The sequence below is a fragment of the Bombina bombina genome, chromosome 6, assembly GCF_027579735.1.
Source record: "Bombina bombina isolate aBomBom1 chromosome 6, aBomBom1.pri, whole genome shotgun sequence".
Taxonomy (NCBI): Eukaryota; Metazoa; Chordata; class Amphibia; order Anura; family Bombinatoridae; genus Bombina; species Bombina bombina.
In genome coordinates this window covers 105790830-105818472 of record NC_069504.1, presented here as the reverse complement: position 1 = coordinate 105818472, position 27643 = coordinate 105790830, and the positions used below count along the sequence as shown (strand labels likewise).

Here is a 27643-nt window from a genome sequence, read left to right as displayed (position 1 = left end):
TACATTTTAATACAGCTACAGACATGAATATGTTTGTATTGAAATACATTTACAAATTAGATATGTGCAATTCGTTTCGGATCGATTCGGAAATTCGGAAAATTCGTCAAATTCGGAGATTCGGATCGAACCGAATTTCCGAATTAAAATACTGCCGAATTTACTGAATAAATCAGAATTAGTTCGGATTTATTCGGTAAATTCGGATGGCCATGGATTACACTAGTATTGTACTGTATATTAGGTTATATCACTCTGCTATGTGTTACACCTAATATACAGTACATAATACTAGTCTAATCCCACCTAACACTTACCGAAATTCCGAATTTCCGAATCAAACCGAATCCAGCCGAATTTCTTCGAATCCGAATGAATCCGAAACGAATCCGAACCGAATTGATTCAAAATTTTCCGAATTCGAATCGATCCGAACCGAAATTCGAAAAATTCCGAATCGATCTGAACCGAACCAAATTTTTTCGCCATGCACATATCTATTACAAATGTTTTTTTAATTCTAGTGTGTAACTGGTCAGTCTGTCTGTACACAGTGGAGATGAAATTGTGGTTAGTAAATTGTTTCTCAGTTGTTATGTTTGTTAGCAGCTGCAATATCATGTGGGTGACAATGTGTGATCATCCTTGTCTGAAATGTGAAATTAGAAGTTTACAATGGTTAACTGTGCACTGGAAGTGGCTGCCCATGCACAGAATATATATTTTATATATCCATTTAATTGTAACATTAGTAAAGATGGGATTTATTTTACACGTAGTAAATCATCAGTATGTGACAGAATATTCCTCCTGCTGTAAAATGGTCAAATAACAATATATGGAATGCCACATATGTATGTAAGAAAATGACATATTTACCATGTTTGGATTGTTGTTTTAGTTAAATATATAGTTAAAGGGACAGTCTACACCAGAATTGTTATTGTTTTAAAAGATAGATAATCCCTTTATTACCCATTTCCCAGTTTTACATAACCAACGCAGTTATAATAATATACTTTTAACCTCTGTGATTATCTTGTATCTAAGCCTCTGCAAACTGCCCCTTTTTTCAGTTCTTTTGACAGACTTGCAGTTTAGCCAATCAGTGCCTGCTTCCAGATAACTTCACGTGCACAGTATTATTTATATGAAATATGTGAACTAACACCCTCTAGTGGTGAAAAACTGTTAAAATGCAATCTGACAGAGGTGGGCTTCAAGGTCTAAGAAATTAGCATATGAACCTCCTAGGTTAAGCTTTCAACTAAGAATACCAAAGAACAAAGCAAAATTGGTGATAAAAGTAAATTGGAAAATTGTTTAAAATTATATGCTCTATCTGAATCATGAAAGTTTATTTTGGCCTAGACTGTCCCTTTAATATTAGTGAAAACAGCTCTATGTGTGTTAAATATAACAACTGGTGTAACATTACTGCTCTGTGTGTGCTTCTGGTAGCGAAATGAGGGTCAAATCATTGCTGTGTGTGTACTGGCAATCAAAGAGGTAAAAGTACTAATTTATATGACAATGGCATCCAGGGGGGGGAATGCTTAATTGTTGGGTCTGAAAGGTAGTGCTTTGAGGAGGGGTCATTGTGTTACACCCACCTACCACTTGTGCCCAGTCACTTAGAGGGAGGCATTAAAAAAATAATGTTTTCTCCTGTTAAGTGTGATCAGTCCACGGGTCATCATTACTTCTGGGATATTACTCCTCCCCAACAGGAAGTGCAAGAGGATTCACCCAGCAGAGCTGCCATATAGCTCCTCCCCTCTACGTCACCTCCAGTCATTCTCTTGCACCCAACGACTAGATAGGATGTGTGAGAGGACTATGGTGATTATATTTAGTTTTATACCTTCAATCAAAAGTTTGTTATTTTATAATAGCACCGGAGTGTGTTATTCCTTCTCTGGTAGAATTTGAAGAAGAATCTACCTGAGTTTTTACTATGATTTTAGCCGGCATAGTTAAGATCATATTGCTGTTTCTCGGCCATCTGAGGAGAGGTAAACTTCAGATCAGGGGACAGCGGGCAGATTAATCTGCAAAGAGGTATGTAGCAGCTTATTATTTTCTGACAATGGAATTGATGAGAAAATTCTGCCATACCGATATAATGTAAAGTCAGCCTTAAATGCAGTAGCAGCAACTGGTATCAGGCTGTCATGTATGTATATTTTACACTTCAGTATTCTGGGGAATGGCACTTCACTGGAATTATACTGTGTGCATAAGACTTTAGCCTAATTTGCAGGGACTAGCAACAGGCTTTTTAATAACACTTAATTTATGTTAAACGTTTTTGCTGGCATGTAAAATCGTTTCATTTTCTGAGGTACTGGGTGAATAAAATGTTTTGGGCACTATTTTTTTCCACTTGGCAGTTGTTTTATTTAATTTATGACAGTTTACTGATCTCTCTCACTGTTGTGTGTGAGGGGGAGGGGCCTTTTTTGGCGCTTTTGCTACGCATCAAAAAATTCAGTCAGAAGCTCATTGTATTTCCTGCATGATCCGGTTCATCTCTACAGAACTCAGGGGTCTTCAAAACTTGTTTTGAGGGAGGTAATCACTCACAGCAGAGCTGTGAGATTGTAGTTGACTGTGATAAAAAACGTTTATTTCTGTAACTTTTTTTCTGCTATCAGGGTTAGTTATCCTTTGCTAATGGGAACAAGCCTTTGCTAAAATTGTGTTTTTTACAAAGATTTGATGCTATAACCTTTCAGTTTATTAACTTTCAACTGTCATAACTCTTTCTGTGCTTCTTATAGGCACAGTACGTTTTCATATTATAGTAAATTACTTGAAAAGTATTTCCAAGTTGCTAGTTTATTTGCTAGTGTGTTAAACATGTCTGATTCAGAGGAAGACATCTGTGCTATATGTGCTAATGCCAAAGTGGAGCCCAATAGAAATTTATGTACTAACTGCATTGATGCTACTTTAAATAAAAGTCAATCTGTACAAATTGAACACATTTCACCAAACAACGAGGGGAGAGTTATGCCGACTAACTCGCCTCACGTGTCAGTACCTGCATCTCCCGCTCGGGAGGTGCGTGATATTGTGGCGCCGAGTACATCTGGGCGGCCATTACAAATCACATTACAGGATATGGCTACTGTTATGACTGAAGTTTTGGCTAAATTACCAGAACTAAGAGGTAAGCGTGATCACTCTGGGGTGAGAACAGAGTGCGCTGATAATGTTAGGGCCATGTCAGATACTGCGTCACAACTTGCAGAACATGAGGACGGAGAGCTTCATTCTGCGGCTGACGGTTCTGATCCAAACAGATTGGATTCAGATATTTCAAATTTTAAATTTAAGCTGGAAAACCTCCGTGTATTACTAGGGGAGGTGTTAGCGGCTCTGAATGATTGTAACACAGTTGCAATACCAGAGAAAATGTGTAGGTTGGATAAATATTTTGCGGTACCGTCGAGTACTGACGTTTTTCCTATACCTAAGAGACTTACTGAAATTGTTACTAAGGAGTGGGATAGACCCGGTGTGCCGTTCTCACCCCCTCCGATATTTAGAAAGATGTTTCCAATAGACACCACCACACGGGACTTATGGCAAACGGTCCCTAAGGTGGAGGGAGCAGTTTCTACTTTAGCTAAGCGTACCACTATCCCGGTGGAGGATAGCTGTGCCTTTTCAGATCCAATGGATAAAAAGTTAGAGGGTTACCTTAAGAAAATGTTTGTTCAACAAGGTTTTATATTGCAACCCCTTGCATGCATTGCGCCTGTCACGGCTGCAGCAGCATTTTGGTTTGAGTCTCTGGAAGAGACACTTGAATCAGCTCCATTAGATGAGATTACACACAAGCTTAAAGCTCTTAAGTTAGCTAACTCATTTATTTCAGATGCCGTAGTACATTTAACTAAGCTTACGGCTAAGAATTCCGGATTCGCCATTCAGGCGCGCAAAGCACTGTGGCTAAAATCCTGGTCAGCTGACGTTACTTCTAAGTCTAAATTACTTAATATACCTTTCAAAGGGCAGACCGTATTCGGGCCCGGATTGAAAGAAATTATCGCTGACATTACAGGAGGTAAAGGCCATGCCCTGCCTCAAGACAGAGCCAAACCTAAGGCTAGACAGTCTAATTTTCGTTCCTTTCGGAATTTCAAAGCAGGAGCAGCATCAACTTCCTCTGCTCCAAAACAAGAAGGATCTGTTGCTCGCTACAGACAAGGCTGGAGACCTAACCAGTCCTGGAACAAGGGCAAGCAGGCCAGGAAACCTGCTGCTGCCCCTAAAACAGCATGAATTGAGGGCCCCCGATCCGGGAACGGATCTAGTGGGGGGCAGACTTTCTCTCTTCGCCCAGGCTTGGGCAAGAGATGTCCAGGATCCCTGGGCGCTAGAGATAATATCTCAGGGATACCTTCTGGACTTCAAATACTCTCCCCCAAGAGAGAGATTTCATCTGTCAAGGTTGTCAACAAACCAAATAAAGAAAGAGGCGTTTCTACGCTGCGTACAAGAGCTTTTATTAATGGGAGTAATCCATCCAGTTCCACGGTCGGAACAGGGACAAGGGTTTTACTCAAATCTGTTTGTGGTTCCCAAAAAAGAGGGAACTTTCAGGCCAATCCTGGATTTAAAGATCCTAAACAAATTCCTAAGAGTTCCATCGTTCAAAATGGAGACTATTCGGACAATTTTACCCATGATCCAAAAGGGTCAGTATATGACCACAGTGGATTTAAAAGATGCTTACCTTCACATACCGATCCACAAAGATCATTACCGGTATCTAAGGTTTGCCTTTCTAGACAGGCATTACTAGTTTGTAGCTCTTCCATTCGGATTGGCTATGGCTCCAAGAATCTTCACAAAGGTTCTGGGTGCTCTTCTGGCGGTACTAAGACCGCGAGGAATTTCGGTAGCTCCGTACCTAGACGACATTCTGATACAAGCTTCAAGCTTTCAAACTGCCAAGTCTCATACAGAGTTAGTACTGGCATTTCTAAGGTCGCATGGATGGAAGGTGAACGAAAAGAAGAGTTCTCTCTTTCCACTCACAAGAGTTCCCTTCCTGGGGACTCTTATAGATTCTGTAGAAATGAAAATTTACCTGACAGAAGACAGGTTAACAAAACTTCAAAGTGCATGCCGTGTCCTTCATTCCATTCAACACCCGTCAGTGGCTCAATGCATGGAGGTAATCGGCTTAATGGTAGCGGCAATGGACATAGTACCCTTTGCACGCCTACACCTCAGACCGCTGCAATTGTGCATGCTAAGTCAGTGGAATGGGGATTACTCAGACTTGTCCCCTTCTCTGAATCTGGATCAAGAGACCAGAAATTCTCTTCTATGGTGGCTTTCTCGGCCACATCTGTCCAGGGGGATGCCATTCAGCAGGCCAGACTGGACAATTGTAACAACAGACGCCAGCCTACTAGGTTGGGGCGCCGTCTGGAATTCTCTGAAGGCTCAGGGACAATGGAATCAGGAGGAGAGTCTCCTACCAATAAACATTCTGGAATTGAGAGCAGTTCATCAGGGAGGGACAAGAAGCTCCCTAGCAATGATGGAAGTATCAAAGATAATTCGCTGGGCAGAGTCTCACTCTTGCCACCTGTCAGCAATCCACATCCCGGGAGTGGAGAACTGGGAGGCGGATTTTTTAAGTCGTCAGACTTTTCATCCGGGGGAGTGGGAACTTCATCCGGAGGTCTTTGCCCAAATACTTCGACATTGGGGCAAACCAGAGATAGATCTCATGGCGTCTCGACAGAACGCCAAGCTTCCTCGTTACGGGTCCAGATCCAGGGATCCGGGAGCGGTCCTGATAGATGCCTTGACAGCACCTTGGACCTTCAGGATGGCTTATGTGTTTCCACCCTTCCCGATGCTTCCTCGATTGATTGCCAGAATCAAACAGGAGAGAGCATCAGTGATTCTAATAGCGCCTGCATGGCCACGCAGGACTTGGTATGCAGATCTGGTGGACATGTCATCCTGTCCACCTTGGTCTCTACCTCTGAAACAGGACCTTCTGATACAGGGTCCTTTCAAACATCAAAATCTAACTTCTCTGAAGCTGACTGCTTGGAAATTGAACGCTTGATTTTATCAAAACGTGGTTTTTCTGAGTCAGTTATTGATACCTTAATACAGGCTAGGAAGCCTGTTACCAGAAAGATTTACCATAAAATATGGCGTAAATACCTATATTGGTGCGAATCCAAAGGTTACTCTTGGAGTAAGGTTAGGATTCCTAGGATATTGTCTTTTCTACAAGAAGGTTTAGAAAAGGGTTTATCCGCTAGTTCCTTAAAGGGACAGATCTCAGCTCTGTCCATTCTGTTGCACAAACGTCTGTCAGAAGTTCCAGACGTTCAGGCTTTTTGTCAGGCTTTGGCCAGGATTAAGCCTGTGTTTAAAACTGTTGCTCCGCCTTGGAGTTTAAACCTTGTTCTTAACGTTTTACAGGGCGTTCCGTTTGAACCCCTTCATTCCATTGATATAAAGTTGTTATCTTGGAAAGTTCTATTTTTAATGGCTATTTCCTCGGCTCAAAGAGTCTCTGAGTTATCAGCCTTACATTGTGATTCTCCTTATTTGATTTTTCACTCGGATAAGGTAGTTCTGCGTACTAAACCTGGGTTCTTACCTAAGGTAGTCACTAACAGGAATATCAATCAAGAGATTGTTGTTCCATCCTTGTGTCCAAATCCTTCTTCAAGGAAGGAACGACTTCTGCACAATCTGGATGTAGTTTGTGCCCTAAAATTTTATTTACAGGCAACTAAAGATTTTCGACAAACGTCTTCCCTGTTTGTCGTTTACTCTGGTCAGAGGAGAGGTCAAAAAGCTTCTGCTACCTCTCTCTCTTTTTGGCTTCGTAGCATAATACGTTTAGCTTATGAGACTGCTGGACAGCAGCCTCCTGAAAGAATTACAGCTCATTCCACTAGAGCTGTGGCTTCCACTTGGGCCTTTAAGAATGAGGCCTCTGTTGAACAGATTTGCAAGGCTGCAACTTGGTCTTCGCTTCATACTTTTTCCAAATTTTACAAATTTGACACTTTTGCTTCTTCGGAGGCTATTTTTGGGAGAAAGGTTCTTCAAGCAGTGGTTCCTTCTGTATAAAGAGCCTGCCTGTCCCTCCCGTCATCCGTGTACTTTTGCTTTGGTATTGGTATCCCAGAAGTAATGATGACCCGTGGACTGATCACACTTAACAGGAGAAAACATAATTTATGCTTACCTGATAAATTCCTTTCTCCTGTAGTGTGATCAGTCCACGGCCCGCCCTGTTTTTTACGGCAGGTAAATAATTTTTAAATTATACTCCAGTCACCACTACACCCTTTGGCTTCTCCTTTCTCGTTGGTCCTTGGTCGAATGACTGGAGGTGACGTAGAGGGGAGGAGCTATATGGCAGCTCTGCTGGGTGAATCCTCTTGCACTTCCTGTTGGGGAGGAGTAATATCCCAGAAGTAATGATGACCCGTGGACTGATCACACTACAGGAGAAAGGAATTTATCAGGTAAGCATAAATTATGTTTTTTGTACTCTCACAACAGTTTTAATTCCTGTAGTATTTCTTTATCTTTTGCAGTAAGACGAGATTCCGATGGATCCAGGAGAGTAGCTCTCTGAAAAATGTTCCTGCCTTTGGATTGGATGGGGTCTACATATCTGAGCCTTGCCCCAGTTACTGTAACGGTCATGGTGATTGTTTTTCAGGAGTGTGTTTCTGTGATAGAGGATATACAGGTAATATGAAAGTTTGGTGTATATTTGTTGTTCATCATATAATTGTAAATAAAAATAAACTTTATGCCAAGGGATTTTAAAAGTACCTGTTTGGCCTCCACGGGTACAGCATTCAGCAAACTCTCCATACTAAGTCCTCTAAGACTACAGAGAGACTCTATTAAATATTTGGGCATCCATCTTTCCCCTCGTTCTTTAACCCTTTTTAATAAAAACTACAACACCCTGCTATATAATACACATAAAGATCTTGCAGAATGGGCAACAAAACCGCTCTCGTGGTGGGGCCGAATCCAATCCATTAAAATGACCACTCTACCTAGAATATTATACATATTACAGGCCCTACCATTACATCTACCCAACTGGTATATACAACGTTTACAGAGAAATATTAATTCCTACATTTGGGGAAAATGTAAGCCTAGAGTTAACCAAATGACCCTATATAGGTCATCAGAAATGGGAGGCTTGGGACTCCCAAAGATTGAAGAATATTACAATGCAGTTACACTGCAAAGGGTATTGGACTGGCACGGAGCACAAGATAGTAAAGCTTGGGTGACCTTGGACTCACATATACTTAAAGCTCCGCATGTACGAGCATTATGTTGGGTGTCGAGTGACCTAAGGCCCCCACAGTGCCAACACTTAGAATCACATAAACATTTCTTTAAAAATTGGGACAAAATTGCCAAGTCCACACCTCATATTACCTCAAGTAGGTCCCCTTTGTTCCCAATAGTAATGAACGTAGAAATGATTGGAGGCCTGGATAGGGGATTTAAGAGACTAGCTGAATGGGGATACACAGTTCCTTTGTGTCGTTTCATAGAAGGAGAGAAACTTAAGGATAGGAACAGGCTTGAAGATGTGGCAGACGGGACCTACACAGGGTGGTTAAAATATGCACAATTACATCACTTTATATAAACTACACAATATAAACAAGATCTGTTGAGACCGCTCACCCCATTTGAAAGATTGTGCGATAGCGTTAACCTAGTTCTACACCCCCTTTCTTTATCTCGTAAACTGTTCATAGCACACCACGCAACACAATTACCACTATACACAACCAAATGGTCAGGGGATCTGAATACAGACCTGGATATAACAGACTGGCTCCGAATTTTCAGAACTACTAAGAAATGCTCGACTTCCCCACAGATACACAGAGATGAACTATAAAATATTGACACGCTGGTATCTTACACCGACCAGATTAAACACAATATACCCTGAGTCGTCGCGTATGTGTTGGAGGGGATGCGGGAAACCGGGTGGCTTAGCATACATGTGGTGGTATTGCCCCAAAGTAAAGCCTTTATGGAAGGAGGTTGAGACACATTTCCAGTCAATTTTGGGAGGAGCATTTGCTTTATCTCCGAAAGTCACACTGCTAAATGATCTGCCCAAAATCCCCTGCAAATTGAGATCTTTACTGTTACAGATAGGGTTGAATGGTGCAAGATCTCTAATAGCGCAGGCATGGAAAACCCCTAAACCCCCACGAAAGCAAAGTGGCTTGAAAGAATAACAGAGCTTTTGAACCTAGAGGAGTTTGGTTACATGAAACGCAATAAATCTACCTTTTTTTGTAATGCTAAATTTTTGTGGGAGGAATCACTGCACTCACCATAGGTCGCACAAAATATTAACAATGGGGCTCATGAAAATACCAATGATCACTCTGGGGGTGGGGTGTCCTCCAGCCTCGGGACGAGAGAAATGGGCAAACAGGTACGGATCTTAAGAGATACAGAGTATTATGTTATATAGGATCTATGGGGTGTGACCGCACCCGAGACACATGATGGTTTCTAGATTAACAATTTTTAGTAAGATAGAGGACTTATGGATCTACTCACATACCCCTGCTTTTAGGAACAGAGCAAGCATAGAATATCTGGATATTCAGAAGAACAGTTATGGCCATGCATATTGAGTTTACATTTGTTGTTGTTAGTTGAATTTACTATTGAAACCCGACAAGAGTTCTGTATTGACTATCTCATGTAAAGCACTATTGAACTGTATGATGTATAACTTAAAATGAGAAAAATAATAAACAAACAAAAAAAGTACCTGTTTGGGGAAAACAACTTGTCAGGTATTTCTGTTGTCAGATATACTCCTTTGTCATGATATCCTTTGCTGAAACTAAGCAATTTTCGGTGAAACCTATATGGCAGCAGTGTTTGCAACAATAAATAACATTTTTGAAATATATTGTTTTAAAATGTGTGTTTGACAAATGAGGAACGGGACTTGGGAATTATTATTTCAGATGATTTTAAATTTAGCAAACAATGTAGCATTGCAATGAGTAAGGCCAGTAAAGTGCTTGGATGTATTGGTAGAGGTATTTGCAGCAGAAATAGTGAGGTTCTTAGGCCACTTTACAGATTATTAGTTGGGGCTCATTTTGAGTATAGTGCGCAGTTCTGGAGGCCATATTTCCAGAATGATATAAATTTTTGGAATCTGTGCACAGGAGGGCAACTAAAATGGTACATGGTCTAAAAAATTAAACTTACCAGGAGAGGCTCAAATACCTAAATATGTATAGATTATAGGAGAGAAGAGAAAGAGGCTATATAATAGCAACTTTTTCAAGTATATTAAAGGGCTTAGTTAAGCTGAAGCTGGTACTATTTTTCATAAAAAGAAAAATTCAAGAACAAGGGGTCATGATCTCAAGCTGAATGGTAGGATATTCAGGAGTCATTTGTGGAAGCACTTCTTTATAGAAAGGGTGATAGATTCATGGAAAACATTTCACAAAAATTAGTAGTGACAAACACTGTGGAGGACTTTAAGAATGCCTGAGACAAGCATAAGGCTATCTTACTGACTAGATTGCTACTTGATTTGAGCGTGACATCTAATCTTGAGTCTGCTCATAAGCAGGTGCTATGTTTGATTACCTGTCTTTGGTGGGAAAACACAAGATTTTTACAGATGTCGTGTGCTCGCTTGCTGCAAGATTGCATACTAACGTATTCTTGTGAGAGTGAGGTTCACATGACTGATTTAACAGAAGCATATCAACATTGGCAAAGATGGCAACATTGGAAAATACGCATTTAAATATTTGTTTTGCAATATGCTTTAATGGGTAAATTAGCAACGTTCATTTAAGTTTTATATTTCTCTGATTATATTATTTTTAAATCAATGTCCCAGTTGGTTTGTCTGGTGTAAAACATTGGATTGAAATACAAGCCTATTTGTATGGTAAATAACAGCCTGGCAAAACATTTGGATTACGTTCAAATGTATTTATAGTCACTGAGTTGCAGGCGGCTCTGGGGAGGCCATGTGACAAGAGCTGAACATATGTTATAACAGACCTTATGTGCAAAAATACAGTTTCTTGGGGGATGGCTATTGTTGATTTTTTTACCTTAAGCTAAGATTCACACATAATAAATTATATATGCGGTTCATATCATGTAAGCTTTTTTCTTTTGTGTGTTTTTACTTCACTTTCTTTTATTGGTGTAAACAACCAAAAAAATTATAGTTTAAAGAAGTTTAGGTTAAGGAATAACTCAATCCTCATCAAACACACAGGATGATCAAGGGATTTAATTACTGCTGTAATACACACTCACAGACAGCAGTGATTTCTCCTCTTGATTGCTCGTACCACAAATACAAACGTGGTTTAACTCTGTTAGTTGTCAGTATAAAAAAAAAAAATTCAACAGTGTTTTTTAACGTCGTAATTACCCAAAATCGCAAAGACAATGAAGAGGTTAAAGTTCTGCAGTGTAACAAACAGGAATGCAACCCCTTTATTACTCTTGACACATGTATCGGTTATTAACCCCTTGTTTCCTGCCTTTTCATGTCATACATGAGGAATTCAAGCGGGAAGCATTGAAAGGGAGGTGAAAACCAGAAGAAGTATTTTGCAGATATGCAGGAGAGCACTACGGAGGGAGAGTTGTAGCTATGCTGAAGCCTTTATCCCTAGGGAAGTCAGGAATTTTTCAAACACATTAATATAACCTGTGCATTCAGAATGTTACGATTGTGATCTGATCAATTTTGTTACCCTATTACAACAAACCTGTTCCTAATAACACTTTTTTCCCCCAGAAAACGATTCCTTCATTATAGATTCAACTGGGTTTTCTATTCACAAAATATCATTTTTTGTATTGTCCATTTCACGTTTTCCACAATTTAACTACCCTCACTAGACACTGTACTGGCAAACTAATGTGTCTTATCAGTACACCTGACAACCATATCAACTTTAATAAGTCATCTGTTTAAAAATCCTAGATAATTACAAAGTTTATCTAGGACACCACCTAGCTCATATATTTTTAGTATTGCTTTTGGCCAAATATGTATAAGGTAAATCAATCTGTACTAGTGTAAATTCACACAAGTTTATCAGGCAAATGAGCTATCATCAGTAATGAGAACAATAAACGAATCCAGATAAAATATCGTAAAATTTAAAATAGTGATCAATAGTGATCGGTTGATGAGGTTTTTGGCACCAAAGAAGGGAGGTAAACGGTGAAGATGCTCCCAGGCTTGGATGTATGTCTGGAGTCATTTTCCTAATCTTACTGAGCTTCATCACCTACGTTTGTCTGTGTGAAATACCTTGTGGTACTGTGATTATGTTCTTATAAATGCTCAGCTGGAAGAGGCTGTGATTTATTAATTTTACATTATGTTATCGCTTTCCTCCCTCAATACCAGGTTTTCTTATCCAGGACCTTCAACTTTGTGAGATACCCAGTGCTTGAGTGCTGTTCCCACAACTCGATGTGTAGTGCGTACACAGTTGTGCTTGAAAGGGACAGTAAAATCATAATTAAACTGGTTCAGATTTAGCATGCAATTTTAAAAATATTAAATCTCTTTCCAAGTTGCTTCTGTTATGAAATCTGCTTTGTTCTCTTGGTATCCTTTATTAAAGACCATACCTACAGTACATAGGCTCAGTTGCCACAATCCAATGCTGGAAGATAGTTGGTGATTAGTGACACATATGTAGCAGTTGTCATTGGCTCACCAGTACTGCATTGCTGCTCCTGAGCCTACCCTTCAACAAAGGATACCAAGATAACAAAGCATAGAGATGTGGCGTAAAGTATTGGTATCCTTCCACTATTTTAGGAAAACGCACAATTTTCTCTGAACTAAGTAAAAATTAACAAAAGTATTTTTTATCCACCATTCTTTATTTCAATTGTAATAGAACAGAAATGTCTCTTTTGATTTATGACATCACATATTAATTTAAACAGTAAAACAGATGAGAATGGCACGGACAAAAATATTGGTAGCCTTTAAAGACAATAACTGCAATCAAGCACTTTCTGTAGCTCTGAATAAGATTTCTACACTTTTTAACTTGGATTTCGCCAGAAACAGCAGTTATGAAGCAGCGGTCACAAAGACCGCTGCTGCATAACCTGTCCGCCTGCTCTGATCAGGCGGACAGACATCTCCGCAATTCAACCCGATCGAGTACGATCGGTTTGATTGACACCCCCCCTGCTGGTGGCCGATTGGCCGCGAGTCTGCAGGGGGCGGCGTTGCACCAGCAGCTCTTGTGAGCTGCTGGTGCAATGCTGAATACGGCGAGCGTATTGCGTGCCGTATTCAGCGAGGTCTGCCAGACCTTGATAAATAGGGGCCATGGTGTTCTTTTCTTGAAAGTTTGTTTTTCCTTCTGCAAACATGGAGTTGTTGTGATTTGCCAAAAAGCTCTACTTTTGTTGCGTCTGTCCAAAAGGACTATGACTTGTCAATATGCACTTTGGCAAACTCCAGTTAGGCTTTTTGTGTTTTTCTCTTAGAAGTGGGGGTCTTCCTAGGTCTTCTACCATGGAGCCCATTTTCAGTCAGACAGCAACGGATGGTTTGACTTAAAACTGTTGTACCTTAAGCTATAAAGTCTGCTTGGATCTGTTTTGAAGTTGTCCATGGTTCTTTCTTCACCATTCAAACAATTTTTCTCATCATTTTTGAGTTAAATTTACTCTTGCGGCCACATCCAGGGATGTTGGCTACAGTCCCATGTGCCTTAAACTTCTTAATAATATTGGCAACAGTGCTCACAGAAACATCAAGCTCTTTATGTAGACCATGCTTGGCTATTACCTTCTTTCTAACCTCCTCAGACAACTCTCTGGTTTTCATTCTCTTTTCCATGTTTAGTGTCATACACCCAGTGACACACAACAGCAGGGTGAATACTTTGCTCCATTTAAATATTAACCCATGGTGTGGTCTTACCACCTTTATATAAACTATTACAGTCAATGGGGTTTTATAGGCTGAACTACCAGTTTAGGTAAATTCTTGTTACAATGTATCTGTATTTGGTCAAAATGGTATAATATCATTTATATTCATAGGAGAATATGCCTTCTAGGCTTACGTTTCCCTCTACCAGCCAGAATCAATACTCAATTGATGGACCTATTAGCTAGACTATTTCACCAAGCTCTTCTGGTACCTTTTTCCCCAGTTTGTCACCTCTATAGAGTTAGCGTCTGATGTATATTCCTCTGATTATCCAATGCAAAATAATTGGTAAATAATTCCAAAAGTCCTGCTCTCACAATCTGTTAACAAGTGGTATGAAGAGGCAGACATTTTCTTGGAACCTAGGACTGGGTAGATATATTTAATAATACTCACCGATCTTTCGTTTCCACTCAAATACCAGAGCTTAACTATAAATTGCTAACTTGCTGGTACCTATACCTGCCCGGGGGAAGCAAATGTAAAAGGCCTCTAATTTATGTTGGAAAGGTTGTGGATCTCTAGTAAATAGGTGGTGGTCATGACAGTTTCTTAGGCCATAATAGGAGGGTGTTAAAGATGTTTCTAAATATTTTAAATAAAAAAAACATGTAAATGCAAAATATGTCTGGCTTTATTACAAATTGCCCTAAAGAGAGTGCATTTATTAATGCCATAGCTCCCGTAATTGAAACGTGGACTTCTCACATGAATGAAAAAAAAATAAGTAAACCCAATTCCTATCAGTAAAACTTTATTGGGAACAATATATACAACATGTCATCAGTGCGAACACTTCATGTTTCATGTTTGCAGCTGCATCAGATCACATAACACGTTATTGTCTAATTTGATTTTTAAACCCCTTGTTCCATATTCTCTCCCCTTCACCCTATTCCTTTCCTCCTTCAGCTATCACACGGTGCTCCCATATTTACTCTACCGTCTCTTTCTTTCCTCTTGGTTCTTAACAATTCTCTGAGCTATATTATAAATAGTGTCAGTGTACTGTAATGTTTACATGACAGATATAGTCCTTATTTGCTTTACTAGTAAATGTACTTGACTGTCGTAATCCTCTGCCTTGTGATTAGATTACGGTTATCTAATTATGGTTGTAAAGTTTACTGATTTATTCTGCTCTTTTATTATGGAAATTGTTTTTGTTTCTTAAATGCAGTAAAATAATAAAAGATAAAAAAAACATTTAAAATAAAAGCTATATCTCGATCAGCAAATGTCTGTTTATTTTAGCGGAACATGGAACCTGTGTCTCAAATAAGCCGAACCCAAGTGAGATGTTTGATAGGTTTGAAGGCAAGCTCAGCCAGCTTTGGGACAAGATCACTGGTGGTCAAGTGGGATCTGGTTGTGGGATCCTGAATGATGGCAAATCTCTTTATTTTAATGGACCTGGAAAAAGGGAAGCAAGAACTGCTGCTTTAGACACAACGAATATCAGGTACATATTGTATGGTGTCTCTTACTAATGTACTTACAAATACTTTATACTCGTTTAAAGGGACACTGTACCCAAAATTTTTCTTTTGTGATTCAGATTGAGCATGACATTTTAAGCAACTTTCTAATTTACTCCTATTATCAATTTTTCTTCATTCTCTTGGTATCTTTATTTGAAATGCAAGAATGTAAGTTTAGATGCCGGCCCATTTTTGGTGAACAACCTGGGTTGTCCTTGCTGATTTGTGGATAAATTCATCCACCAATAAAAAAGTGCTGTCCAGAGTACTGAAACCAAAAAAAGCGTAGATGCCTTCTTTTTCAAATAATGATAGCAAGAGAACGAAGAAAAATTGATAATAGTAGTAAATTAGAAAGTTGCTTAAAATTGCATGCTCTTTCTGAATTATAAAAGAAAAAATTTGGGTACAGTGTCCCTTTAATGTTGTTCTTGCAGGGGGTCAACATCATGGTTTTATTTGTATGCTTGATGTAAACTCCCCTTTGTATAAAAAGAACATTTTGAATAATTTAGCTGCAGATTGATATCTCACAGAATACTCTCAGGGGGTGCAGAATTCTCAACTTGTGTCAATACAAAAAAAAAAATTAAGCACTTTCATATCAGCATAAAACTATTTCATTTTCTTAAAAATAAGTGTATTATAGATAACACATTGTGCAATTTTGTCTAGAGAGTGAGGAGTAATATTTATGTGAATAATATATTTTTGAAACTGTAAAATGCTATGTAGTTTACCAATAAACTAGATATTTGTATAAAATGATATTTATAGTCACATCAGAATAAGGAAGATGTGTCCATAGTGAGATATATAATGTATTGACAGACATCATCATTTTATTTCTCCAGACAATAGAATAAAACATATGCTCCACCTGCGTGTATTGAATCATATTTAAGAATTGCTATCTCTCCACAACAGGATGTCATCTGATTGATATTACCATCCTTTGCTAAAGAATATTTTTTTTTCTTGATATATTTATCCTATCTAAAAATGATCAGCTTTCTCTTGATTTTATCGTTCTCCATCATAAAATAAAATGACTGTAGTGCTGGATGCACAGTCACAATTTAGAGTATTTTTTCGCTAGAAGGACATATGTCCAATCCTTATTTTAATATAATTTAATTATGTGTAGTTAATAAAAACTTAGCAATATATTGTCATTATTTTGTGTCCATTGTTCCTGTAATTTAACTATGATAATTGTTGGTATTCTAAAATCCACTAAACTTCTTTAAAGTAATGGGTGCTGCAATGTTTGAACTTAAGTTTTTCTCTTATCCGTATCTCCTGCTGAGAACAATTAGGGACAGATATAAAAGAAGTGAGAGGTCAGAGGAAACATAAAGGTAAATGTAATAATTCAGATAGAACATACAATTTTAAACAATTTTCCAATTTAATTCTATTATCAAATTGACTGCTTTTCTTATGATCCTTTGTTGAAAAGCAGGTAGGTAAGTTCAGGAGTGTGCACGTGTCTGCAGTACTATATGGCAGCAGTTTTGCAACAATGTTAAATATTAGCAAAAGCACTAGATGGCAGCACTATTTCCTGTCATGTAGTGCCCCAGACATGTGCACGCAACCTATCTAGATACAGTATCTCTTCAACAAAGAATAACATGAGAACAAAGCAAATTGGTAATAGAAGTAAATTGGAAACTTTTTTTAAAATTATAATCTCTTTCTGAATCATGAAAGACACATTTTGGGTTTCATATCTCTTTAACCCCTTAATGACAACTGACGTACCAGGTACGTCATGCATTAACAAGCAGTTAATGACAATGGACGTACCTGGTACGTCAGTTGTCTAACAGAGTGCTGGAAGTGATCACAATCACTTCCAGCAGCTCTGAGGGTATTGCAGTGATGCCTCGATATGGAGGCATCCTGCAATACCCCTTTACAAGACTCCGATGCAGAGAGAGCCACTCTGTGGCCCTCTCTGCACCGGTAGTGATGGTGCCGATGGTGCCTTTGACCGGTGGGAGGAGGGAGCGTGTGCGCGCACGTGCACGATGCGCGCGTGCACGTGCACGGGTGTGCGTGTGCATGTGGGCGCGCGTGCACGTGGGCTCACGTGCACGTGCACATGCGCACATTAGCCACACTGACACCAATGAAAAAGTAAGGGAAAAAAAAGTTATTTTATTTTTTTTATATTTAAAAGGATCTGTGAGGGGGAGGGGGTGGGGGTATTGTGGGGGGCTGCTACACTACAGAAATAATTAAACACAAATAAAAGTTATAAATACAATTAAAATAAGTTTGGTTTGTGGGGCCAAACTGGGTACTGGCAGACAGCTGCCAGTACCCAAGATGGCGGTAATTAGGTAGGGGAGAGGGTTAGAGAGCTGGAGGGGGGGATCAGGGAGGTTGGTGCTAAGGCAGGGGTCCATCACAACTAAAATATTTTATAATTTTTATTTAAAAAAAAAAAAAAACTCTTTTATTTAGTACTGGCAGACTTTCTGCCAGTACTTAAGATGGCGGTAACAATTGTGGGGTGGGGGAGGGAAGAGAGCTGTTTGGGAGGGATCAGGGGGTGGGATGTGTCAGGTGGGAGGCTGATCTCTAAAATTAACCCTGCAAGCTCCCTACAAGCTACCTAATTTAACCCCTTCACTGCTGGGCATAATTCACATGTGGTGCGCAGCAGCATTTAGCGGCCTTCTAATTACCAAAAAGCAACGCCAAAGCCATATAAATCTGCTATTTCTGAACAAAGGGGATCCCAGAGAAGCTTTTACAACAATTTCTGCCATAATTGCACAAGCTGTTTGTAAATAATTTCAGTGAGAAACCTAAAATTGTGAAAAATTTAAAGTTTTTTTTTTTTATTTGCTCGCATTTGGCGGTGAAATGGTGGCATAAAATATACCAAAATGGGCCTAGATCAATACTTGGGGTTGTCTACTACACTACACTAAAGCTAAAATTAACCCTACAAGCTCCCTACAAGCTCCCTAATTAACCCCTTCACTCCTGGGCATAAAACATGTGTGGTGCGCAGTGGCATTTAGCGGCCTTCTAATTACCAAAAAGCAACCACAAAGCCATATAAGTCTGTTATTTCTGAAAAAGGGGATCCCAGAGAAGCATTTACAACCATTTGTGCCATAATTGCAGAAGCTGTTTGTAAATAATTTCAGTGGGAAACCTAAAGTTTGTGACAAAATTTGTGAAAAAGTGAACTTTTTTTTTTTTTTATCGCATTTGGCGGTGAAATGGTGGCATGAAATATACCAAAATGGGCCTAGATCAATACTTTGGGATGTCTTCTAAAACAAAATATATACATGTCAAGGGATATTCAGATATTCCTGACAGATATCAGGGTTCCAAAGTAACTAGCGCTAATTTTGAAAAAAAGTGGTTTGGAAATAGCAAAGTGCTACTTGTATTTATTGCCCCATAAATTGCAAAAAAAAAGCAAAGAACATGTAAACATTGGGTATTTCTAAACTCAGGACAAAATTTATAAGCTATTTAGCATGGGTTTTTTTTGGTGATTGTAGATGTGTAACAGATTTTGGGGGTCAAAGTTAGAAAAAGTGTGTTTTTTTCCATTTTTTCCTCATAGTTTATCATTTTTTTTTTAGTAAATTATAAGATATGATGAAAATAATGGTATCTTTAGAAACTCCATTTAATGACGAGAAAAACGGTATATAATATGTGTGGGTACAGTAAACGAGTAAGAGGAAAATTACAGCTAAACGCAAACACTGCAGAAATGTAAAAATAGCCATTGTCATTAAGGGTAAGAAAATTGAAAAATGGTCCGGTCATTAAGGGGTTAAGTTAAAACTTGGCGGTGCCCATTAAATTATTTAAACTAAAGTTTTTGTTATAGAAAGAAAATGTTTACACTTATCCTTTCAATATTTAAACAACTAATTTAATTGTAAATAAATACATCTAAATATCATTCTAAGGGGCTGATTTATCAAGGGCCGAATGGCCCCTGATGCCCCTGTTTCCGCACGAGCCTTTAGGCTCGCCGGAAACAGCAGTTATGAAGCAGCGGTCTTAACTGGTCCACCGCCTCTGAGGCTGCGGACATCAATCCGCCCGATCGGGTACGATCGGGTTGATTGACACCCCCTGCTAGGCATTGCACAAGCAGTTTGTCGGCATTCAGCGATGTCTGTCGGACATGGACGCTGAGCGGATCACGTCAGACAGACATTTGATAAATCGGCCCCTAAGACTAATCTTTGCTTTGAATACATCATTGTGTCTGGCTTGTATTTACTGTTTAATATCCCTTTAATAGCAATGCTTGAAACTACAGGCCATTGATCTTTTTTTAATCCAAAGGAGGACAAGATGCCATTAGTGACAATGTAAAAACACATTCTTTTACATAAAATAAATAAAAGACATTTTTTCCTATCAAGTATGTGAAAGAGGATCAATCAGATGTTAGAACTATTTTTCTATAAAAAGAAATGTAAGGTAAATCTTTGTGAAGCAAGTAGGGAAAAAAAGGAAACCCTTTTGAAATGCCCACTTTTATATCTGTAACAAAGAAAAATAATACAGTACAGTACAATGGCCATTTAACAATTATAAAAGAAATTCAGGTAACTAAAATCTTCTTGAGGACAAGATGTTGAATTTTCTAGTATTTTATTTCCACTTTGGGTAGTTGTGGCCTTTACTAGGGATCAGAGTGATACTGTAGCAGCACATAGTTATCATGTACATTATTTAATATGTATCTATATATAAGGGACATTGCAGTCAAATAGCGTCATTTGATTTATATTAAGCATAATATTTAAGTTTTAAAACACGCCAGTTTCCCCTTCTGTAATTCACCCTGCATTGCAAACTTTTATGTAGCAGAGAGCTCTCATTATTCGTATGGGAGACATCTTACCACTTTCAGGAACAGACCCACATTTTTTCTTTCATGATTCAGATAGAGAATACAATTTTAAACAACTTTCCAATTTACTTCTATTATGTAATTTGCTTAATTTGTTAGATATCCTTTGCTGAAGAAATACACACGGGAGAGCCAATCATTTGAGGCATCTATGTGCAGTAACCAATCAGCAGCTACTGAGCATATCTAGATATGCTTTTCAGCAAAGAATATCAAGGGAATAAAACAAATTAGATAATAGAAGTAAATTAGAAAGATGTTTCAAATTGCATTCTCTTTCTAAATCATGAAAGAAAAAATTTGAGTTTAATGTCCCTTTAAGGAACATTTCCCCATACACTTAAAACTCTGCAGCTGGTACTACAACTAGTTGGAAACACATTAAGGAGAAACCCATTATACATTACACTGTCCCTTTAAGTATAGTGACCTGTATGTCATTGTTTCACCTAAGATAGTGTAGGTTACCTGCATATTCTGAAAATACACAATTTGTAATACCCTCTCTTTAATATGAAAGATTCAATGGATGATATATTTATTCAGCGATTATATCATGATCATTTGCGGCGTAATAAAATGATAAGATACCACGCTTTGTTAATGTTATTTGAACTAAAAAACACATTGACAACGTCTGCCTCTAGGATATGCATGTAGTAATGGAATTACTGGTGGCCCATATTATAATCATATAGTCATCTTAATATTTTCTTCACAGTTTGTTTTGTTTACTTTTCAGACTAGTTCAGTTTTACATACAAATTGGAAGCAAGAGTGGCGGTTCATCTTGCAGCAAACCAAAAGCAAGAAATGAAGGTATTCTATTAGTAATCTTATACTAAACATTAGGGGCCAGGTTACAAGTGAAGCGCTAATGTAATGTGCCCGTTTATGGGCGCACTTTGAATAACCAGCCATTACAAGTGGCTGGTTAATGCACTTTGTACTAAGCACATTTGAAAAAGCAGGAATGTAAGATGACGAGCCGGCCCATTTCTGGTTCAGCACCCTGGATAGCGCTTGCTGATTGGTGGCTGCATTTAGCAGCCAATCAGCAAGCGCTACTCAGGTGCTGATCCAAAGATGGCCTGGCTCGTAAGCTTACATTCCTGCTTTTTGAAATAAAGATACAAAGAGAATAAAAAATGATAATAGGAGTAAATTAGAAAGTTGCTTAAAATTGAATGCTCTATCTGAACCATAAAAGAAGAATTTTTGGTTTAGTATCCCTTTAAATCAGAAATACTTTTAATTTGTTTTCAAGCAGAAAAATATTTGTTAAAATCTCTCTCTCTCTCTCTCTCTCTCTCTCTCTCTCTCTGCGCAAGTGTAACATTTTAGTAACAAAATATAATTTGTAAAAAAAAAAAATGTAGTAAAATACTTCAGCACTACATCTTTACCTTGTGAATTGAGATATGCACATATTACCTCTGCATGGCTTCCTTCCTAAACGCTGAACTCTCCTTGCTTACTGCCGAGATGTCAGCGCTGTACGTAGGTCCCATGGGAACTTTAATAGTACACGAGCAAAAGCATTTCTGGTCAAAACCTTAGATTTATAAAAGATTTGGATCATATGTGTTCTTTGCATCCCACAGACATTTTTCTTATTCTCATACATGAATATTAGATGTTAAAACGTACACTAGAATTTAAGTAAAAATAGGTGTCTGATACAAAACATCAGTGTAAAAAGCTGTCATTTCAAATGAAGGTTGAAATATTTATATTTAGAATTTTGTTGTTTATTATTCTCAAAAATAATATTTTGAAGCTTAATATAATAGTAGTTGCAATGCTTTATATAAATATATACTGTATATACACACACATTATAAAAGTAAGAATATTTTAGCGCATCTGTGTGTTAGCATCGCTTGAGCACAATCAATAATGTTTTTTTAAAAAAAATCATATTACAAGAGCAATAGTCTAGGACGTGATAACAGCTGCATGTCAAATAGCGCGGGTGCACTAAATACCTCATATAATACAATTTAGGGCCAGATTACGAGTGGAGCGTAAAATATAGTTTTCGCAAATGTGCGCTGGTATTACAAGTTGTGTGCAATGCGAACACGATCTTGCATTTGCATTGCAGGGAAGCTTTGCGTTCACAAGAGCGAGCTTCCACAGGCTCCAATGGGAGCCCCGTTTTCATGCCGTGAGACACGGCAGAGAACCTAACACAGCGATATGCAGTAAAATGTATGTAACCTTATGTATGGCACATATAATAATATTGCATTTATGTTTACAATGCAGGAGTTGTCGTCCAGTATACAAATGACAATGGTATTAGCTGGAATTCATTACGTGAATTGGACTTTATGTCCTTTTTGGACCCTCAGATTATCTCTATCGAGTTACCTCGGGATGCTAAGACATTGACAACTGCTTTTCGATGGTGGCAGCCACAACATGGTAAGACTATGTGTTTTTTTTTTTTTGTTTCTTAAATTAAATAACATAATTGTACATCTTTCATCTTATCCAAACTGTCCCTGTATGTCTTGCGTTTTGAGTCTTGAGTGTTCATAAATATTAAAAATGTAATTTGTTTACATTGGTATGAAATAATGCAATTAATCTATTGCCGACCAAAGAGGAATGTATATTGCTAATTGGTTAAATAGAAACATCAATTGAAATAAAAAATTATGTTTTTCTGTCTGCTTCTAAAAATGTAAATTAGATGACATCATCTGCATGTAAGAATATTGAGAATAAAATTCCGGCACTGTATCTGATTTTGCTTAATTTTAGCCTAGAATCAAGGAAAACTGAGAAATAAATATCTTGCAGAAGACAGTTTTTGCATCTTCTACAATCTACAGAAGCAGGTTTTAAGATGATCACACACTGTTCTTCAAACAGCAGTGAGATTTTCTTCATGGAAATAATGCAACTTCAATTTTGACAAAAGTTTACATTCTCACTGTCCAGTACGGGTTTTCCTGTGCAGGATAATGACTTAAAAAATATTTTTTTTTATTTTTTTAAATCCACAAAAAAATACCACAACACTCTTAAAACAGTCTACTCTAATGTGGTTATTTTATTTGTTTTTTCAGTGACACCAGATCAAGACACAAGTCGTTGAGAATTTAGGAATATATCTTTTAAAAACACACACTTTGGGGCCGAATTGCCCCTGTTTGTGTGCGAGCCTTCTGCTCCATAACTGGTCCGCCTGCTCTGAGGCTGCTGACATCAATCCGCTCGATCCTATACAATCGGGCTGATTGACACCCCCTGGTAGCAGCCGATTAGCTGCAAATCTGCAGGGGGCGGGGCATTGCACAAGCAGTTCACCAGAACTGCTTGTGCAATGATAAATGTCGGCATTCATCGATGTCTGTCGAACATGATTAGATGAGCGGATTATGTCGGCCAGACCGATGATAAATCGGCCCCTTTGGCTCTTATTTTTTATAAAACCTGTGTGATTGCTCTAGACTGCCAATAGAAAACACAGAACACCAAACAATAAGTTTGTGTCAATATGATTGCCTAGTCAAATTATGTTTTTTATAAAGTTCTGTAACTTAACATTACAGAAATGCAATTATTTATACAATTCAGGCATATGAAGTCTGTTAAGCTGTCAAAATCAATAAGTGTAAAAAGGGCCTGTAAATGTGTTGATAATCATCATGTTTTTGGATTGTGATCACATTGAACAGGACTGTGTCCTGGTAACTATAGGCGCATTTTTCAGCAATCCAATGTTTGTGTTCAAGCCGGCATTGAAAAGTGGTCATTAGGAGCCATTATTGTGGAAATAATTATCAAACTATAGAGCATGATCGACCCTATAGTTTTCCAAAGAGCATTTGTTTAAAAATAATATAATGTTCTAATGAGCTAATATGATCCATCCTTTAAAAACATGTTTCCTTATAGAGGAAATAAGGATTTACTAAAGTTTATATAAATAAATAAAAAAATGACATCTGTATAGAAGCAATGAGAGCAAACTGATTATAAGACATCTTTTGATCACCCAAGCTTGTCCTTACCCAGTTTTGCTTAATTGTGTTTTTCTAAATCTCTTTTTTATTTTATTTTTATTTATTTTTTTACAGGGAGACAATCGGCTCAGTGGGCACTAGATGATATCCTGATAGGAATGAATGATAGCTCCCGAACTGGATTTCAAGATAAATTTGATGGTTCTGTTGATCTTCAGGCCAACTGGTACAGAATCCAGGGAGGACAAGTAGATATTGACTGTCTGTCCATGGATACCGTACTTCTGTTTAATGAAAATATTGGTGTGTATTCCTGTTGTGGCAATGCATTAAATATCCCAAATGTAAAATCTGAAACTAAATAATTAAAAAATAAATCCAAGTAAAATAAAATGTAAAAAATATATATAAAAAAAAAAAATTAAAAAATGTTTTATTTTAGATTTTAATATAAAATATACTATTGCATTACATGGCACTTAAATCTTTTTGTAATAAACTGCATGTCTACTTGCAAAGCTATTTTATTACATAAATGTGAAGCTCGAAATGCATTAATTATATCAGATTATACACTCAACTTATTTGCTGTGTTGGAAAATCTTTCCTCTCTTCGGACATTAGAACTTCTGTCTAAACAGCGATATTTTTGCATAAAATTAGAAATTATGAAAACTCTATACTGATTTTCACAGCATAAAATCAAATAATAACAATTAAAGGCGGGTTGGTATTACAATATAGAAGCGCTATTAAAGCAGTAATTAGGTGAAATGTCTAGGGTAATGGTGGGGAAAGTGCTGGTCACCATATGGCTTCATTGTCTCTCTTTTTGTATGAATCCCTCCACTTCTGTTTACATAATTAACTCTACTTGAATTTCTCTGTATTCCTATTATTTGATTCCTGCAAAGAAGGACTGTGATAACTTGTAGCATGGCAATTTTTTAGCATTTTGACCTTTTTTTCTTGTGTTATTACTACTCTTTTTTATTTTACTCTTATTGACTTAATTTTTTTTTTTCTCCTTAAAAGGACACTAAACCCAAATTATTTCTTCCATGTTTCAGATAGAGGGATAGATTTACTAATCTCTGTCCGACATGATACGATGTAGCGTATCATGTCCAACAGACATGGCTGAATGCCGACAGCATACGCTGTCGGCATTTATCATTGCCAAGCAGTTCACTAGAACTGCTTGTGCAATGCCGCCCCCTGCAGATTCGCCGCTAGCAGGGGTTGTCAATCAGCCCGATCGTATAGGATCGGGCGGATTGAAGACCGCAGCCTCAGAGGCAGCAGACAAGTTTTCAGTTCTTCAGACCACTGCTTCATAACTGCTGTTTCAGGCGAGCCTAAAGGTTCGCGCTGAAACAAGGGGAACAAGGCCCATTCGGCCCTTGTTAAATCTACCCCAGAGCATGCAATTTTAAGCAACTTTCTAATTTATTCAGCACCTGGGTAGCACTTGCTGATTGGTGACTAACTGTAGCCACCAATCAGAAAGTGCTATTCAGGGTTCTGAACCAAAAATGGGCCGGCTTGGAAGCTTACATTCCTGCTATTTCAAATAAAGATAACAAGAGAATGAAGAAATATTGATAATAGGAGTAAATTAGAAAGATGTTTAAAATTGCATGCTCTATCTGAATCATGGAAGAAAAAAATTGGGTTCAGTATCACTTTAAGTTTCACTGTTTGAAGATAGCACTACCCAGACTTATTCCTTGTTTGGCATGTGCTGTGCTTGCCAGGCACTTCACGGCTGTACACATGGGTTTCAACTCAGCCACATTTTTTTATTAAAAATGAGGATTATTTTAATGCAACAGGTTCCAATATTGAAATGCGAAACCGCAACACTTTGAATCTCTCAATTCGATCTTTGTCATTATAGCCATGCTAGTCATACAAAGATCTCATTGTGAGATTACACAATTTATTCTCCACATTTTTTAGGCAAAAAAAAAAAAAGGTAAAATTTGCTGTTTGAAGCAGGCTAAAATTATTTTTCAAGAGGGTTGGGCTACTAAAGTTGATAAATAAAATCTGATAAATATATGTTTGAAGAGTGTTTTTGGATGCAAAACACAGCTGATGTTTTCATATCACACATGCAGCTTTCAAAACATTGGTTATCATGGATTTTTCAAATTGATTTGAATGTGTTTGAGTTTGAAACCCTACAGAATTCAAAATAAGGCACTTAACATTAGAATTAGACCCCTAAGTATTTTTGTATTTTATAATGTATTGATTGAAGTAACATTTGTTTATCAGGGAAACCTCGTTATGCTGAGACTTGGGATTTCCATGTGATGGCTTCATCATCTCTCCAGTTTGAGTTGAGCATGGGATGCAGCAAGCCCTTTAGTGATGCTCACAAGGTTAATCTCCAGTACTCATTAAATAATGGACGTGACTGGCAACAAGTGACTGAAGAGTGTGTCCCACCTAGTATTGGATGTTTACATTATACAGAAAGCTCTGTATATTCATCTGAAAGATTCCAGAATTGGAAGCGAATTACTGTCTACCTGCCACCTTCAACAGTGTAAGCCTTTTGTGTTACCTCTGAGGCCATCATTTTTAATAAAAGTAAAGTGCGAAACACAGCAAAACAGGCTCTAAGTTATAAATGTTATTTATGTCATCGTTTGTTGATATCAATCTATACAAATACAAGGATACAGCACACCACTGATTGAAGAGTATCTAAAAAATTAAAACCACACACATACCATTGTTCTTACAGAACTGATAAATCAGCTTGACTGTCAACTCAGTCACTTAGTGTCCACACTAGTACTTTCAGTTAAGGGTCACCATACCCAGGAAGTTGCTGCAGAGCATTGTGATGGACCAGTGTGTTTTCATTTTAATTTACAGACATTTGGTTGTATAAAATTAATTTATTGTAAAGATGAATGGCATTGTCTTAGATCACTGTCTTATATACATTATTATAGTATATTGCCTATCCTTAGTTATCCAGTTGTGTGATATAAAATAAATCTATTATCCTTTATTCTAGTTCCCCAAGAACACGCTTTAGATGGATACAGAATAGCTATGGTCCCAGTTCTGATGCCTGGGCCATAGATAATGTAATCCTTTCATCTGGATGTCCTTGGATGTGTTCAGGCCACGGAATATGTGATTCAGGCCACTGTGTGTAAGTAAAGAAAATAGTACTTCAGGTAGAGGAGTATTCTGA

At 37.9% G+C, this 27643-nt stretch overlaps 1 protein-coding gene across 1 annotated transcript in view; it reads left to right on the top strand.

Annotated features, from left to right (window-relative positions):
• RELN (reelin) overlaps positions 1–27643 on the top strand; it is a 957839-nt gene that overhangs the window by 798582 nt on the left and 131614 nt on the right. The window contains 7 exon segments of the mRNA XM_053716545.1: positions 7602–7759; positions 15302–15509; positions 21186–21262; positions 22715–22873; positions 24538–24726; positions 26707–26980; positions 27461–27601. Of these exon segments, the coding sequence (XP_053572520.1) occupies positions 7602–7759; positions 15302–15509; positions 21186–21262; positions 22715–22873; positions 24538–24726; positions 26707–26980; positions 27461–27601 (1206 nt within the window).